This window comes from Falco cherrug, chromosome 6 (assembly GCF_023634085.1).
Source record: "Falco cherrug isolate bFalChe1 chromosome 6, bFalChe1.pri, whole genome shotgun sequence".
Lineage (NCBI taxonomy): Eukaryota > Metazoa > Chordata > Aves > Falconiformes > Falconidae > Falco > Falco cherrug.
In genome coordinates, this window is record NC_073702.1 from 51,968,650 (window position 1) to 51,984,797 (window position 16,148).

A 16,148-nucleotide genomic window follows, 5' to 3' on the forward strand; every position below is an offset into this window, starting at 1 on the left:
TGCAGAAATGTAAATTAACTCAAGACAAATGGTGTTAATTACTTTGAGCACTCCCTAGTGACAGCTTGTTAACAAATATAATTTGTCATGGCTGTTGCATTTTGGTGCCATTAGAAAGGTTTTTTGTATGGCTAAATCATGCAGATTACCTGGGAAATTGAGGGTGGGATTACATGTTGTTAAAAGCTTCAAGAAGAGAAAGAAAGGATCAGCATGTTTATATTGACTTAACCCTGTTAAAGGTATTTTCACATTGTAGAGTTCCTTTTAGTTTGGATCCTTCTTAAAGACTTGCATCTGATTTGGACCCTTGGAAAAGTGTAACTGCATACTTGCTTTGCGTTAGTGTTGCATTTCACGCTCCATACTTGCGCTGCATCAAGTACCTGCATAGCTGAGCCCTGAAGCAGCTTGGAGAAGCTGGTCTGGAAGCGTGAGCTTCCCAGCCTGGCTGGGCATCCAGTAAACCACATGAGGACACCCTTCCCAACAAGAGAGCAAACACTTGCGTGTTGGAGGGCATAGACCTAACAAATACATTTGGTGGCTTTCAGTAGGACTTCTTTGAAGTATTCATTCAACAGACTTTTCCCATCACAGAGTCCAACAGCCCACAGTTAGCATTACCTTCATCCCATGGAGCCCAAGACACCTTTGTTTCTGGGAAAATTCACACAGCATCTGTCATTAAAAGCTACCTGTGTAGCTGTGCTTGGCTGCTTTTTCAGAAGAGGAAGCACGCATAAGTCTCTTGCAAAAGTCTCGCAGACCTTTCTTGTTACTCACCAAATAAGAAGGCCTTGCAGTAAATAATTCAGTTTTCCTGGTGGGTTAAAAACTTGCCACTTTCATATGGCACTTGCTTGTGGAAGAAGTGTTGGGTACCAGTGTTCACTGTCTCCAGGCTTGCTTCATGCTTTTCTATATATACTGTTAAAAATAAAGATCTAGAAATAGTGATGTAAAATTACATTTTGGGGGAAGAGAGGAGAATAATAGGGAAGGTAGCTAGATTGGCAAGGCTGGTATTAGCCAAGGCATCTAGATCAATCTGTTGAGCAGAAGTTTTTTCAGCTGGGCTGGCATGGTACTGCATCTGTTGAAATTCCTGACCCTTTAAACTAGGAGTCAGAACAAAACAGTGCACTGGATATATCACAGCTGAAGTTCATGAACTTGCTTTGCAGTCAGCATTGGTTACAGTTCAGTTGTTACACAAGTGCATCATTGCTGTGGCTTTACAACATATTTTAAAGCTTTGATACAGAGGCACTTTCTGTGATAGTCAAGGTCTGCAGATGATATGGGGATTTATACATTTAAGGGAAATGGGATTTGATCCAAGCTGAATGAATTTTTGGGAAGAATATAAAGTGGTAGAGGCAAGCTGTCTGCCTCATATTTAGATCCAGGGACAAAAATAGATGCTGCGTTGGGATTAAATTTGAGCTGGTTTTTTTGAAGTCATATTTAGCATGAGATATTTGTCAAAAACAAGATTGCCTTTATACAGCTCAGCTTTTATACAGCCTGTTTCATCCACACACAGTGAACTGTGCATTCTTATCCCGTTTACATATGAGCAACTGACTCATAAAGCACAGAGCAAAAGGCAGTAATTTTAGTTAGTTTTACTAACCAAAGAGACCTTTGAACTAGGGCGTTTGTTTTAATTATGGTCCCGGGCATAATCATCCTCACTAAGCTCTTTATCTTGAGAAGTTACCTCCCTGAAATTCCCTGGTTAACTTCATAGTCCAGAATTACCCTGGTCTTATCCGTGTCTTACTACAGTGCTGCAAGCAGGCAGAGAGGCAGCTGCACCCTTTGAAGAGGTCCCAGTCTGGTACATGTGCTCAGAGCATGTCTCGGTACGTAGCAATACCACCGGTCCCAAACAAAGTGTAACTCGTGACTGTTATGTTTCAGATGGAACCTTTTTGCCTAGCCTTCAGAGCACATTGTTACGAAGGTGGAGATTTAGCCTGTGCTCATCTCATCCTTAAAGAACTTAAATTTGTATCTATGAAAAATACTTTAACTTGCAGCACTTTATTTTAAGCAGCTATTGGATGAAAAGCACATCGTCCTCAGAAAGTAAAGATGTTAAAATCCCTGTTACGTTCTCCTGCCCCTCTTGAGAAGAGATGCCTGCAGCATTGGACCCAGCTTTGGTCATTACTGGTGTGGCAAAGACGAGGGTGTAAGGCACCTCAGGTTCTTCCTCAGTTGGCTTTATCCTGAGGTGCCTCACTATGTGCTCGTGTGCTGTAGGCAGAGCATAGATACCCACTTGGACTCTGAATTTAGGAGGCGCATACATGAAATTTAGGTTGTGTCATGTCTCTAGATATAAGTTCTTGACTGGATCTAACCTGAAGTGATTTGCTCAGATGCAGTAATGCCGGGTCAGGTATTCAGGTCTTCTGACACCCACACCTGTTGGTCTTAGCTGTCTCGGCTCAACTGAAAAAAACAAATTCAAAATATGCATGAAGTAAATAAAAATTATATGCAGTAATTTATCAGCTATGAAATAGAAGGGTTTTTTAAAACAGAAAGCAGTGATAGAGTACATACTTTGATTATTAAAGCGCAGTGTGACCTATAAAGTAATGGGTTATTTAAAAAAAATTGCTTCTACAAGACAAATGTATATTGTACTACAGTCTGGTTTTAGGTGAAATTTTGAAAAGCTACTTGTGGGACAGTGTTTGTAGTCCTGACTTAGGAACATGGTTTGTAGGTATTTACAGAAGTAGGAATTGGCTACAACGTTTGAAGACTAAAAAAATCCCAACCGTATCTGACCTCAGGGAGCAGAGCAGTTTTCCAGTGATAGGTACAGTGAATGGATAAATGTGTTTTAATATACTAGTCAGCAGATTTATTTCTGTAGTTGACAGTTTAGCTGACTCTTGCAGTTAATAGTCTCTCTCTAGTACCAAGAAAAAAAGGGGAAAGAAAAAATCCCACTCTACAAAATACAAGTTACAACGTGAAAGGCTCTGCCAAGAAGTCACCCTGACTTTAGCTGAGATAATTTTTCAAGCATGCAGATGCAGCTGTCAGCTTGTCACTTGTCCCTTCTTGCTCACAAGTAGACAACAGCGGATGGTGCAAAGGCAAGTGAAGCGTGTGCTGGCTTTCCTCTTTCTTCCTATGCACCAGGGGGGTCCAACTGGCATTTTCTGCCTGGGTTGCAGTGATCGATCTCAAATTCCAAGTGCTGTTCTTGGATACAAGGCAAACTCAGATGTTTCTGGGATGTTATCTTTCTGTCTTTCATTGCTTGACCCATCCAGTGGGATGGCTAGTTATGCCAAACAAGTCAGAGCTATTCAGATGTTTGACTAACCTTGATGCCAGATTTTGAAGTTTATACTTGTGAATATTGTGGTAGCTTAATTCTTTAACCGGTGTCTTTACTGGTTACTAATAAATACTTAGAAACACAGAAAAGTGATTTTTTAAAATATTAAACTCTTTAATACGTTTGCAAGAGTGTGTCTGAGTGCATACGTGTGGATGTGGACAGCTACAGTGCTCAAGGCCTGATTCTGAAACAGTCACATGGGCAGTGTTTACTTGTATGAATAAATCTCATTAGGGCTAATTTAGTGAGTGATGGCTGCATGTTCAGGCCTGAGGTGCGGAGGACTGGTTCCAGGGTGGCGGCAGCAAGCTGTGGCTCTGCACTGCCCTGTGGCTGCATCTTGGGGAGATGTCGCATGCTCAGATGGGGTCCAGCCCTGAAAACCAGCACCTGCAGCCTTTCTCCCTGCAGCCAAGTCAATATGGGGCGCTTTGAGCCTGGCAGGTGAAAAATGACACCTAGTCTTCATTTACAATTAAAAAAATAGTAATAAATTTATGGAAAATTTCTGAAAACGACTGTGAATCCGTCTCCCTCTGACCAGTTCTGCTGCTGGAAGGGTGATGCATTTTCTTTCATATAAACTTCAAGATACTGCAGCTAGTTTTAGTGGTAGAAAGGTCAAAATGTAACCAAAGTTGGTTAAAGGAAAGGCAGAGCCGATGCATCCGGTCCCGTCTCAGCAAACCCATCCTTCCTTCTGGCGCGAGCAGTGCAGTGTGTAAGTCTGACTAAGCAGACAAGGTAAATGTTAATCCTGGTTTTCCACAGTAATACCATGTCAGACGAATTACTGAGGTGTCAGTGCTGTGCCTTCTGTTCACTCTGGTGATTTGTGGCTCAAATTATCATGTGAGAATATGGTTTCAAGTTGCTGGAAAAGCAGTAAATCGCCTCCGTGTGTGAGGGTTGCTACTGTGCGTTACCAGTGTCTGGGTCAGATGCAAGTTCCTCACATAAAATGAAGAGGAGATCTGGGCTGAGTGGTTTTGAAGGTATTTTTATACACTTGTCTAACTGCCTGTCACAGAGGCCGTAAGATTTTACATGGAGAAGTTGAGTTATTCACTACAGCACTGAATTCAGTGCCTGTGGCTCAAAATTCTGGTGCAGGAATCGCACTTGGCTCAGTCGAGCCCTCGCTGTCAGTGTGGTGCTGCTGGTACCTGCCTGTTTCCCTACTGATGTGCTCACCTGCTGTCAGTGAGAAGCACATCCCCAGCACACTTCTGTCTGATGCCAGGATTTAGCAAACCCTGCGCTAGTGCAATCCCGAGGAGACGTATGAGTGGTTGGGTCTGTGGCAGCAACCCAGACATAATGGTATTGGGCACTGACAGCTTTAATGCATTTTCTTCCATCATGCATCTCCTGAGCATCATATCTACCCTGTTCCAGTAATTGTGGAAATTATGAGGAAAGCTTTAAAAGATTTTTAACCACATTTCCCATACGCTTTTTTCATGCTTAACTAAAACCACCCTGTGAACAGCAAAACTCAACGTCAGGCAAAATTTCCTTCTCTAGGAAGGGTTTAACTTGTACCACATAAGTGGGGATAAATTATATCACAATACAATCTGACTACAGTGATTTGTAAGCAACTTTTATAATACAGAGGAGGATTTGAAATTCAATGTATCACTAGTATTGAAGAAAGAGGAGAAGAACTAACCTATGGCTTTACCGAGCCAGGAAAGCTAGGTAGAAGCAGGGCAGCAGAAAGCAGCAGGCAGCACCCCTGTGCATTCAGCCCCAGAAGCAGTCAGAGGATGAAGGGGAGGTAGTTCCAGCCTTCCTGCCATGGCATTACCCAGTGCAGCCACCGATCACAATTGCCGAGGCATTGGCTCTTACTGGCTTTGCCCAGTGTTTGTGTAAACAAAATTGGTTATTTTGGGGCACAGTAATATCATTGCACATTTCAGATCAGATCCATGCAAGATTATGACTTCGAGCTCGACTGCAGCTTTGAACTGGCAGGTGCATCCTCAGGAACGGGTGTTTGCATCATGCCTGATGCAGTCTCCTGGGGTTTGCCCTGGCAGTTCTTTGGCCAGAAGTATGGAAAAGCTGTGCGCAGTTCTGTATGTTGGATAATGTGGGTCATGGCAGCCCTGCCAGTGGGTCCAACCAAGAGCGTGTATGTCCCTAGTTCAGCTAGCACCAGCGTGTTGTCACATTCTTAAAACTGAAGATTTTCAGTAACTGGGACTGGCTGTATCCTTCTGTTACCTAGTCAGCATCAGTACAGACATCTCTAAAATAACATGTGTAACTAAGAACTTTTTCACTTAGCTCAGTGTATAGTATAGTATCCTCTCTGTTTGAGATTGCGGGAATAGGACAAAGTATTGCTTCTCTGGGAAAAAGAGAACGCCTGGAGTCTTTCCTAGATTAAGTATTTCTAGCTTCTTCATTGGTATTTTTTACATAAATAAAAACCTTTCATCTGAAAAACACAAGCCTGATTGCTTATAGAAGACCATGTGTACCTTTAATAATAGTGATGAGATGGGGCGTGCCTCCAACTGGAATAGTTTTTAAACAGAAGCTGCCACCCTTGGTCTGGCAGCGGCAGTAGCTTCAGTTAGATGCAGTGATCGGCCTCATGTTGTGCTTGTGGGCTGTTGCAGTGTGAAAGTGCTGAGGTTTGTTGGCCTTGAGTGCCACCCACAGTGTGTGTTTCCTGCTGTGCTGCAAAATGTACAGTGACAGTACATAAATAGGAAAGCTGGTTTGGGGGACAAATCACCTTTTTGTTGGTGTGAGTCAGCTGGCGGTTTGTAGCAATTCTCTTGGCTTCTTCAGCAGTGTTACTGCAATAGCTTCTGATGTTACACGGATCTTGTGTTGTGGACAAATGGAGGTTGTGAGCTTGATAAACTGCCAGCTTTTTATTGTCAATGGACTTGAGGTGGACTTGAGATCTGCAGTGTTGACTTCCTTAAGTTTTGGGAGCTCTTCTGGGCTTCATGAAGTGCACTATTCATCATCTTAATCTCCTTGGTTAGGAGAATAAATAAGGTCAAGCAATTAATATCAGAGCGTGCATCTGCTATGGTCCAGAAGGGCCTGTTGCCCTTGGGGCATGCCATGGTGCCTGATGTCAGAGTTGCAGGAGTGGCCAGCCAGGACCCAGAACCTTATCCCAAGAATGGGAGGAAAAATAACTGCATTCATACGTACCCCTTAGGTTATGTTCGTGTGTTTTTGTGGTGATTAGTGCCTGATCTGAAGGTAAAACTTGCAGTGTCTTAAGTTAACAACTTAGCATGTTAACCCATGCTACAAGTTGATGCAAGTCTTTGGCCTGTCTTGTTCTGGCACAGCCAGCTTATCCCTGTTGATTTGTAGCTGAGGCTGACAAAGAGCCCATCAGGGTGCTCACATTTGTGAGTTTTATGTCCTGGATCTGGCTGGATCCAGTGCCAGATTTGGAACAGCAGTGGAGGAATTTGTTTTACTGCGGTTGCTGGCAGTCATTTTTCACCCCCCTCCTGAAGTACAGCAGCTGTTTGCCAGATGCGTGCAGTGTCAGCATGCTCACACGTGTGAAACAGGTAAAGAGGGCTATCAACCTGAGATTTCAAAACCTGCCACCACCGCCCTTGGTCCTTGAATTAAGAGAGATGTGACAGGTTCATGCCATACTGCTGTTTTTGACCCTGTACAGAAACATGTGATAGGCCAGGATATACATCTGGCTCTGATGGAAATAGCTAGTTATCAAACTGTAAGCTTGCATTCTCAGTGTGCGTGTGCAGATACAAGGGAGTTCGCACTGATTAAATCCTTACAGAGCTGTGGTTGCTTTAGGTCAGTTAACCCATCAGCACAGAGTCCTCCAGACCTCGGTCTCAGAAGCATCTGAGTATAACAGAGGAAAAGTCTGCTGGAGTTGCAAACTGTAACTCCACTTAATCGTTTGCCAGGCAAAAGCCTCTCTAAAACCTTGCCCTCAGTATAAAGGCTGTATGTTTTCCATTTTATGGGGTATTCAAATGATCAAGATAAGGAGACAGATGATACAGTCGCAGAAGGCTTTTCTTCAGCAAGTGATGATAGAAGTGCTTTGTGTCATGATAATGCCTGTGTATTGTGCAGAAATTTCAGTTCCTTAGACAGAAATGTACCAAATACTTAATTTTCTTTGTGCTTTCCTTATCTTTCAATAGATTCAGATATCTGTGTCTGGAAATGTAAACTTCCATTTTGACTGGCCTGATGAGTTTGGTTGCTGCCTCCTGAACGTTTAATTTTTCCTTATGCTCTGGCGTCTGTTATTCTTTAGCACAATCACACTGAATATCAATTAGGAAGTGGGAAGATGATTGTGGAAAACTTGGGTGAGGGGGATGAGATGCTGACTGGGATTTTGGCCGTTTTGAGTGAGGATGCATGTTTGTGCTGAATTCTTTCTGGACTTTGAAAACTCTCCAGTATTAACATACACAGGGTCTGCAGCAACATGAGATTTTTGAGATCCCCATGATTTGCGTTCCTCTCTCCAAAATTACAATAAATGGTCTCTTCCGTGGGCAGGAAGATAGGACAAGTGGTCAGTGCCAAAGTTATTTAGCAGATGGTGCTTGAGTAGTGAGCAACATCATCATTTCAAGGGTAAGGCACATAATGGATGTCTACCGGCCTGGCAAATGAGACCCCTGGTGTTACTCACATGCTTCCGTCTCCCATCCTGCAAGATGCTGCCATCTGTCAACACACCAAGCCAGGCCTTGCTTAAATAAGTAAATAAATCCATTTCCCCCTTCTTTCCAAAGCTCTTGCCATCTCCTGGGTTAAATAAAAGCCGTGTATATATGTATGCTACGTGTGTGCTTATGTATATATTGTATGTGAGGGAGGGGGAATACGGATACAAATATGAGAAGTGCACCTTTGGGTTGTGTTACTTGGGACAGACAATGCTAATGCCTGGTAAACATTTTCAGAAAAATACTCTGTACTTTTGTAAGTGCCATTGTACACCAAGTGTAAACAGTAATGGCTCTTGTCATTAATTAATCATCTCTTTCTCTGTCTTTCGGCAGAGTGTGACAAGCTGCGGCGGGATGGCTACCGGAGCTCGCAGTATTACTCTCAGGGCCCAACCTTCTCCTCATCTTCCAGCGCAATCTGTGGAAGTTACCAGGATGATTATGAAGAAATTGAACAGAAGGTAATGGTGGGGGCCAGAGTGCTGGAAAGAATACATGCCTGGTGCAGTTTAAGGCAGGATTTTTGGAAGATCATGAAGATGCTTATTCCTTTGAATTACAGTGATACTAGGTCATCTGACTTCCATAGTCTCTTGAAAATCCCATGCATTTATATACAGTTCCTACTGGCATGTTCAGGATGTGAAAGTCAGGGGTTTGGTAATGTTCCGAGAGGAAGACCCCAGCAAGGGTAACTGTTTTGAATCTGGTAAGTATTTACATTCAAGTAGCAGGAAGAGCTCTTAGCCAGCCATCACTGTACTGGTGTTGTAACAGCAGCATATGCACACTATGAATTGCTAATACAGGCAGTTACGCAGTTTCACTAAGTAGAGGCTTTGGCCTAATGCAGCACAGCTGTTTGTGTGAAGGCATCCAGAAGAATGAAAGATTGCCCACAGAGTTGGGTTTATCAGCTTTCTTTCAGTTTACTTCATGGTTTTCCTGTTGATATGCCCACATCTCAACCAAGTATGCTTAGCTTAAACTCTAGCAATTAATTAAACCAATGAAGAGAGGGGACAGCTGAGCACGAGTCCTGAGAAAGTTGTGAAGACCTATTGTTATATATGTCAATTTATATATGTTTCAATTACAGAATTAGTGAATTGCATTAATGTTCTAAAGAAGAAACCAAGTTTTGCTCCTCTGTTTTTACCTTACCCTGGTGTGCCAGTGGGCTCTGAAAGAGAAGCTAACTTTGGTGGTGTGGGCTAGAACATTACTGCTGGGCTGGACAGCAGGATGCACTAGAGCCTGGCTATCCAAAGCTGAAGTGCTGGAGCTCCTGGGATTTTCAAGACAGATACTCTACAATACTTTGCCACTAACTACTGTTGCTTAGGGGGTGGGAGGATATCCTTGACTGTAATGCAGTTTAATTTTTTTGAATCATTACTAAACCATATGTGCCTCTGTAGCTTGGACCAATAACTCTGTATACAAAGTGTGCAGATCCTGAGAACTTACTTCAAAGGGTACAGTGTATTCAATTCTGTCCTCCATGGTTTTTAATTGCATAAAAAAAGGTGATGTGGAATATGTACCATCTCTCAGCCAGGTGGCGATTGCATTGTATCTGTCTATTGGCAGGGAATGTTAGAGCATCTTGTTTAGCTGTGTGTGGTATGTGCTGGCAGTAAGCAGAGAATGTAAAGCACACTCATACTGTGGAATGCATTATAATTGGCAAAACCTTGCTGAAATCAGTGGAATTATGTTTTCCACTGGGGAAGATATTAACACATTGTTGCTATTAATATACTGCATATATATCCATACATATATGTTATCAACTGGTCTTAGCCAATGCTGTGCAGCATATAACCATCTGCACATGTACTAATGTAACATTGAAAAAAATTTAAGTACACTTTTCTTTAACAGTTTGAATGAGAGCATGTAAGCACGGGCAAGGCTTCTTAGAGACCAAGAGCTCTCATCCTTATCTTGGTTAAGGGTTTTTTTGAGTGTTAATGTAATGTGTTAAAATTTCTGTGCATTCTGAAAAAAGATTAACACAACAAAGTATGCGTCAACGATAGGATAGCACTTCCATTTCAAATTGGAATAGTTTCCTTTTAATATTTTTAGCTGAAAGGATGATTCAGAGCTGTGGAGAAAGATAGCTGCCAAACTGACAGTCTTGGATGTTACCGATTATCTCAGAACCTTAACCTTAACCTTGCCAGTCTTACAGCTCAGAAAGATGTTAATTCCGTGTAAACTGTAGCATGATTCTCTCTTCGTATTGTACAACTTAGTGTTTCATGGGGTCCTCTGACCATATCTTTGTTTAATTGGCTTTTTTTTGTAATGGCCTAAAATTTTATTCTTCTTTAAAAATGAACGCTTTCCACAACAGATCTCTGAACTTGAATTATAATCTCACTGGTAAAATGCCAAGTAATTCCAGTAAGTTTTATGCCTTGAGCAAGTCATATTTCAGCTGTCAGAAGAGTTCTTCAGTAACGGTGTGGAACTGGGGGTCACCAAAATCCCATGGTTCAAAATGTGAACTCCTCACTACTAGATGAAAGCTTTATAGCTTTTTTGTCTATTCAAAGCAAAACAACCCAAACATCTAAATTCTGTACATGCAATACTTAATAGTCAAAAATCAAGAACAGCAGAATAATGATGGGTTGATGAATAGCAGTTCACTGTTTGGAAGTTCACTTCTAAGTTGATATAATTACCAACTTGTAGAAAAAACAGTGTTTTGTTGCATGGAGATTTCACAAAGGAAACCATCTTTTCCCTGCTCTTTTTAATCTGCTTTTACAAAATTGTAGCCAGATATTCTGCTTGTCTGTCTGTGCCAGAGGCAATATGAAACTATGGCTAGGTGATGCAAGAGGAGACCTTGATCCACAAATATTCTCAGATTTTGTGGAGGTAGGTGTCTTTCCAGAGAGGGTAATATTCATACCACAAAGCACATGATTCAGCGTGAGTCTTGGAAAATGTCTGAGATAAGCAGAACATTTGCTGCTCCAAAGAAAAAACATTAGGGAGAAGCAGGCAAGTTAGCCCAACTCAAAAATGAGCAAACAAAATTAGAAAACACAGAAAACTGGTCTCTGAGTGGTAGTTGATATAAAATGAAGTTCTTGGAACTACCCTTTTAGTCGTAACATTAGTTCTTACAAGTTGCATTAATGGAGCACAGGCCAAGCTCCACTGCATCCTAATTGATTTTGTTAGAGATTAAATTGGTTTATCTGGATTTTACATCTCAGTACTGTGAGACCAGCGTCCTCTGTTCTCATCTCTTACATACCGCTGTTGATGACACAACTTGGGAGCTATTCCTGTCCTTCAGTAATGCTCTGTTTTCCCAGTGTCAAAGATACACGGAGATGTCACTTTCAAACTCTGGTTCCCCTTATGTTCTGAAATGTGTACATTGTGTGTATTAAATGTATTTGTCTTTTATGTGTTTTTTTCCTCATTCTTTTTTCTTACCCTTTTTATCACTTACTCTCTTTGTTTCTTTTTGTCTCACTCAACAGTCTAGTCTGTTAGACTGCATCTCTCAGTCTTGCATTAACGCCTGCTGTAACTTGGTTCCCTGGAGCAACAAGGTACCTTGCCCGTGAGTGGGACCATCCAGCTGCCATATCTGCAGCTTGATGTTATCTGTAGCATTTAGCATATATGCAGTCTTACACAGCTCTTAGCTCTCAGTCATTACCTACTTCTGTTTTCTGTTTTAAAAAAATAATATAAAAAATCAGCTGCTCAACAGAAGAATGCCATGCCAGGTTTGTTTCCTTTATTTTTCCTCATCACTCCTTTTTGTCTGTGGTCCAATATTCTCTGTTCAGTTGGTTTGCTGAAATTTTTAATTCCTTTTCGTCTATTAACATTTGTCTCCTTTGAAACCCCTCCCCTAGTGAACGCTGTGCTTTATTTAATTGGATGTTTCATTGGTTTGTAAGTAGCCAAGGAAAAACTTCACTCATTTGGAGTAATGTAGTGTGTTTTCCTTAAATGATGAATGTGAGCTATAGAGAGTGCTTGCTCCCAGGCATGCAGTATATCATGTCTTTATCCCATCTGTGAAAATGTTTGTATGCCAAACACTCATGGTATTTTTCCCCAGGTCCTGTCATTTGGCTTGTGAACTTTGCTTTGATACAGTCTGTTAAGCTTCAGGTGAAAAAACATTTATTTTACTCATTCATGGGGAAAAAAAAAGTGTGTTTTTGCCACTGTATTCAGCCAGACTGTTAGTTGTCTCTTCAATATCTGCAAGAGGCTGTTTAGTATTCTAAGTAAAAACAAATGCATGAACTGGCTAGAGGGACTTCAGGAGGTCTAATCCAAAACTACTTGGTGTTAAGAGGGGTAAAGCAGTTGGGCACTCCAGTTTGGAGGTGGAAACATCCGAGAGCCCTGAGGCATGGGCTCTAGCAGAACTGGAGATACATCTAGGTGGTGATGTCCTCAACTGGCCTCCCTGCCTCTCTGCTGCAATTGCATGGGGATGTTCGTGTAAGCAGCACATGTATTTTATACTATTTCACCTTTTTTTGAAAATACTGCTAATTTACTGAGTAGAAACAGCAGCTGAAAGCATAAAATACCGAAGCATAAGGAAATGAGTACAGAAACTCTTTGAAGAAGTAAAAGAGGGTAATTCACGCACACTCACACTGTGCAACTGCTGCAGGAATTGTGGATCCTGAAAGTTTAAATGGGTTCAGAAAGCGACTGGGTAAATTCTTATGCAAGGGAGGAGTCCGTCCAATGCTGAGAGAAGATTCTGGGAAGGGTATCCACTGTACGCATCTCCTGATTTAATTTTACCTGTATCTCATTGATTGGTCATTATCATAAGGCAGATATTAGGTAGGCTTTTAGAGCTCTGAACTGATGCAGCACAGCTTTTCTCATGTTTTTAATCCCATTACAACAGAGTAGAGGAAGAAGGAAAGAACGTTTCTGCAGTGCTGGTTGAGGTGGTAACTTGCTTGATGGTCAGTAATTTTTGTTGACAAAAAACTCCACCTTCCTTAATGAGACAGTGAAGGTTACGAAGTGAAGGATTTAGTAGGATAGCAAAGTTGGCTAGTGCAGCTCAAGATCTGTGTGTAGAAGTAATAAAAGGCGGTATTCTATGAAAACTGGGAGAACTAGACTGAGGACATTGATCCGGAGGGCACAAAATAGAGCAAGACACGACTGATTCAACTTAAGTGTAAATTCATGTAAATTTATAATGTGGCAGTGTTCCATAAGACAGTGTGAAACCCCAGGGGTTGAAGCAGGCACATAAAGTGACATTCTCGATTAACCAGAAAAGAGGAATTTAAAGGTTTGGGCTTGGGTTTCCCCCCCCCCCCCCCCCCCCCCCGTTATTATTTGTCTAGAACCCTTTGCACTGGCAAAAAGGGCACTTAAAGCCATCAAATCTAATAAAAGGCTGGGGAAGAAATAAGATATTGGTAAATGGTAATAAGATGTTGGCAGTTGGTATAGACAGCTGAATTGGTATGGCTGTGGTCTGCAACACTGATTTTTATCTTCCCCCCTCCAAATTTTTATTTTTCTGAGAAACTATAATTTTAGAAGTGATTGCAGTAGACAGTGAGGTAAATGACATGACTAGGTTTGATGTTCCTTTGCTGAAATGTAAATTTGTATGGATTAAATTTTCCTCATTGATGTCCCATCTTCTTTCAAACAGTGTAGTATAAACTCCTGGAATATAAAAAGATGAAAAATAAATGGGATATTTAGGCAGAGCATACTGCAAGATATACAGCATATACTCACTTGTCATCTGAGACCTCTCAGATTGCATGCACTGAGGTAGAGAAACCCTTTCATTGTATCTCAGCATCTGAATAGGCTGGGGGGACAATATGTCAACAAGCCATCAGAGAGGCTCTGGCTTACTGAGCCATATAGTTTGTCTATAGGGTATTTATGGGCCATTTTTCTCCTGGATTCTCATTTCAACGCCCATTTGAAAGGTAATGCTTTTTCCCCTCTAATGCATGTTCATGGAAACACTGCAAGGGTCCAAGGCTGCTGCTTTCACATCTCACCTTTCCCTCTTCCCATGTCCATTAAAAAGAACAAATTCCAACAAATTTTCCTGAGGACATGAGTGTAGCATCCCATTGCACAGAAATGTGGCCGTTAAAGTCTAGCAATAAAGTTGTTACGAATCAGAGATGCTTTAAAAACAGGGCAAGTGCTTTCTATTCTACTATGAACATAGTGTTTATGATCAGCTTCACTAAGCAGATACCTAATCTCAGAATGCTGCCTAGTCCAGTTCTATTTCTGATGTAACAGACCTTGCTTGAGAAGACAGTCCTGTAATGCAGCAGCAAATCACTGCATCTTCCAGCAAGCTTCTGTGTTGTAAATGTGGTAATGTTTGCTAAAAATATGTAAAACCCTGTTTTCATCCTGATGATAAAGGTAAACAATTTGTGTGAAGAAAACTGAAAGATGAGCTGCTGTTTTCCTTTGTGTGCAATAAAGCTGTGTACAGCTTTGTCACGCTCACTAAAAGTATCTTCACATCAAAAAAACCCTAGAACCACTACCATTGTGAGTACTTTGGAAGAAAGAATGTAAGTAGAGACAGTCATGTTTCTTCAGGAACCACTGAAAGTGTACCTACAGGTGAAATATTCCTATACCCCAAAACAGCCTGGAACCCTTCTGCTGAATTATTTTGTAGAAGTACACACCACTGTCCTATGGCAGAAAATCATTCTTACTGACACAGTGCTTTGAACTCAACTGCACGATTGGGGTTTCGGTTGCTTTTCATTCATTATATGCTGACAGGGCTGATTCATTTCTGTCTGTTTTCTTCCATCTACCCCAATTTTCTCAACTTTTTAATTCTGCAAAACTTGTGATTGTTGCTCTGCATTTTTTGGGGAAATTAGGATTCGCTTGTAGTAGATGCTTCAGTTCTTCTATCTACTCATATACTGGAACGGAAAAAGTGTTCTGCTTGGTTTGAGTAATTTCCTTGAAAAGGAAGGGTGGCTTTGTAATCAGTATCTCTGCCACCTGACATATTGGAGTAGCCCCTGGTGACTGCTGTATGACAGCTGAGACCTGGCACTGCAGTATAGTCTGAATGTGACAGATATTGATGCTGACTGTATCAACCAAGCAGAGTATCTGAGAGTCACCGGAGCTCACCCTCACCCCACACAAACTGTAAAACCAGGCTTGAGGTGTCTCCTGCGGTGCCCCGATTCAAGCAGAGAAAAGCTTTTTGTAGATACTTCTTTGACTCAGCCCCTGGTTACTCCTTTAAGTGAATGCACATATGCCTGCCGTGACACTGCCACCCACCCGTGCCACCTTCCTTACAAACCCTTTCTGTCCTGCAGCTGTTTTTAAACCTAGCTGGGGGGGAAGCATGGCCTGGAGGCATCTTTACTTTCTGCAGCAGCATTTCTGTCCCAAATTGCTTAAGTTAACGAAGGTTTTTATGAATTTGAGTGATCTGAGGTGGGAAGGTCCTTGTGTTTGTGTCTAAGTACATAGAAATATGTGTGCCCATGCTGTATATATGTATAAACAGTGTATGTACACACACTCATAAAAAGATAAGTATTTACATTATATTTTTATAGAAATGGTTTCAGAGCCTTTTATAAACGGTGCAGGCCTGCAAAAATACTGGCATCATCCAAGCAGCTTGTATTGAGCGAATTGGTGGGGCTTTCAGAGGGCTGTGCCGTGTCCTACAGAGCAGCAGCTATCCCTCCCACAGCCTCTAGTGAAGAAGTGCAAGACTTAAGGAAATGGATTATTTCCTGAAAGAAAAGCTCCCACATTTCAAAATGTGGTTCCAAACTGCAGGATGACATTAGTAGTAATTTCATTGTCTGAAATGTTTTTTTGTTATTATCTGAAGAGATTTTACTTTTCTATTCTTCTACTTTTTGCCTGGAAGTTGCTTTTATTTTGATTTTTTTATTTAATAAAACGTTGGGCCTTGTCCTACAGGGTGTAGAGTCAAAGCATAATAGAATAAATAAATGGTTATTTATTTATAAACA

At 41.4% G+C, this 16,148-nt stretch overlaps 1 protein-coding gene across 12 annotated transcripts in view; it reads left to right on the top strand.

Annotated features, from left to right (window-relative positions):
• Positions 1–16,148, top strand: part of NHSL1 (NHS like 1) — a 182,236-nt gene that overhangs the window by 139,804 nt on the left and 26,284 nt on the right. For 8 of the 12 annotated variants that reach the window (XM_055714192.1, XM_055714185.1, XM_055714184.1 and 5 more), the window contains exons 3-4: positions 8,431–8,558; positions 11,613–11,684. In XM_055714192.1, the coding sequence (XP_055570167.1) occupies positions 8,431–8,558; positions 11,613–11,684 (200 nt within the window). The remainder of the gene's footprint in view (positions 1–8,430; positions 8,559–11,612; positions 11,685–16,148) is intronic. The other 4 variants (XM_055714186.1, XM_055714187.1, XM_055714191.1 and 1 more) reach the window with 1 other exon arrangement.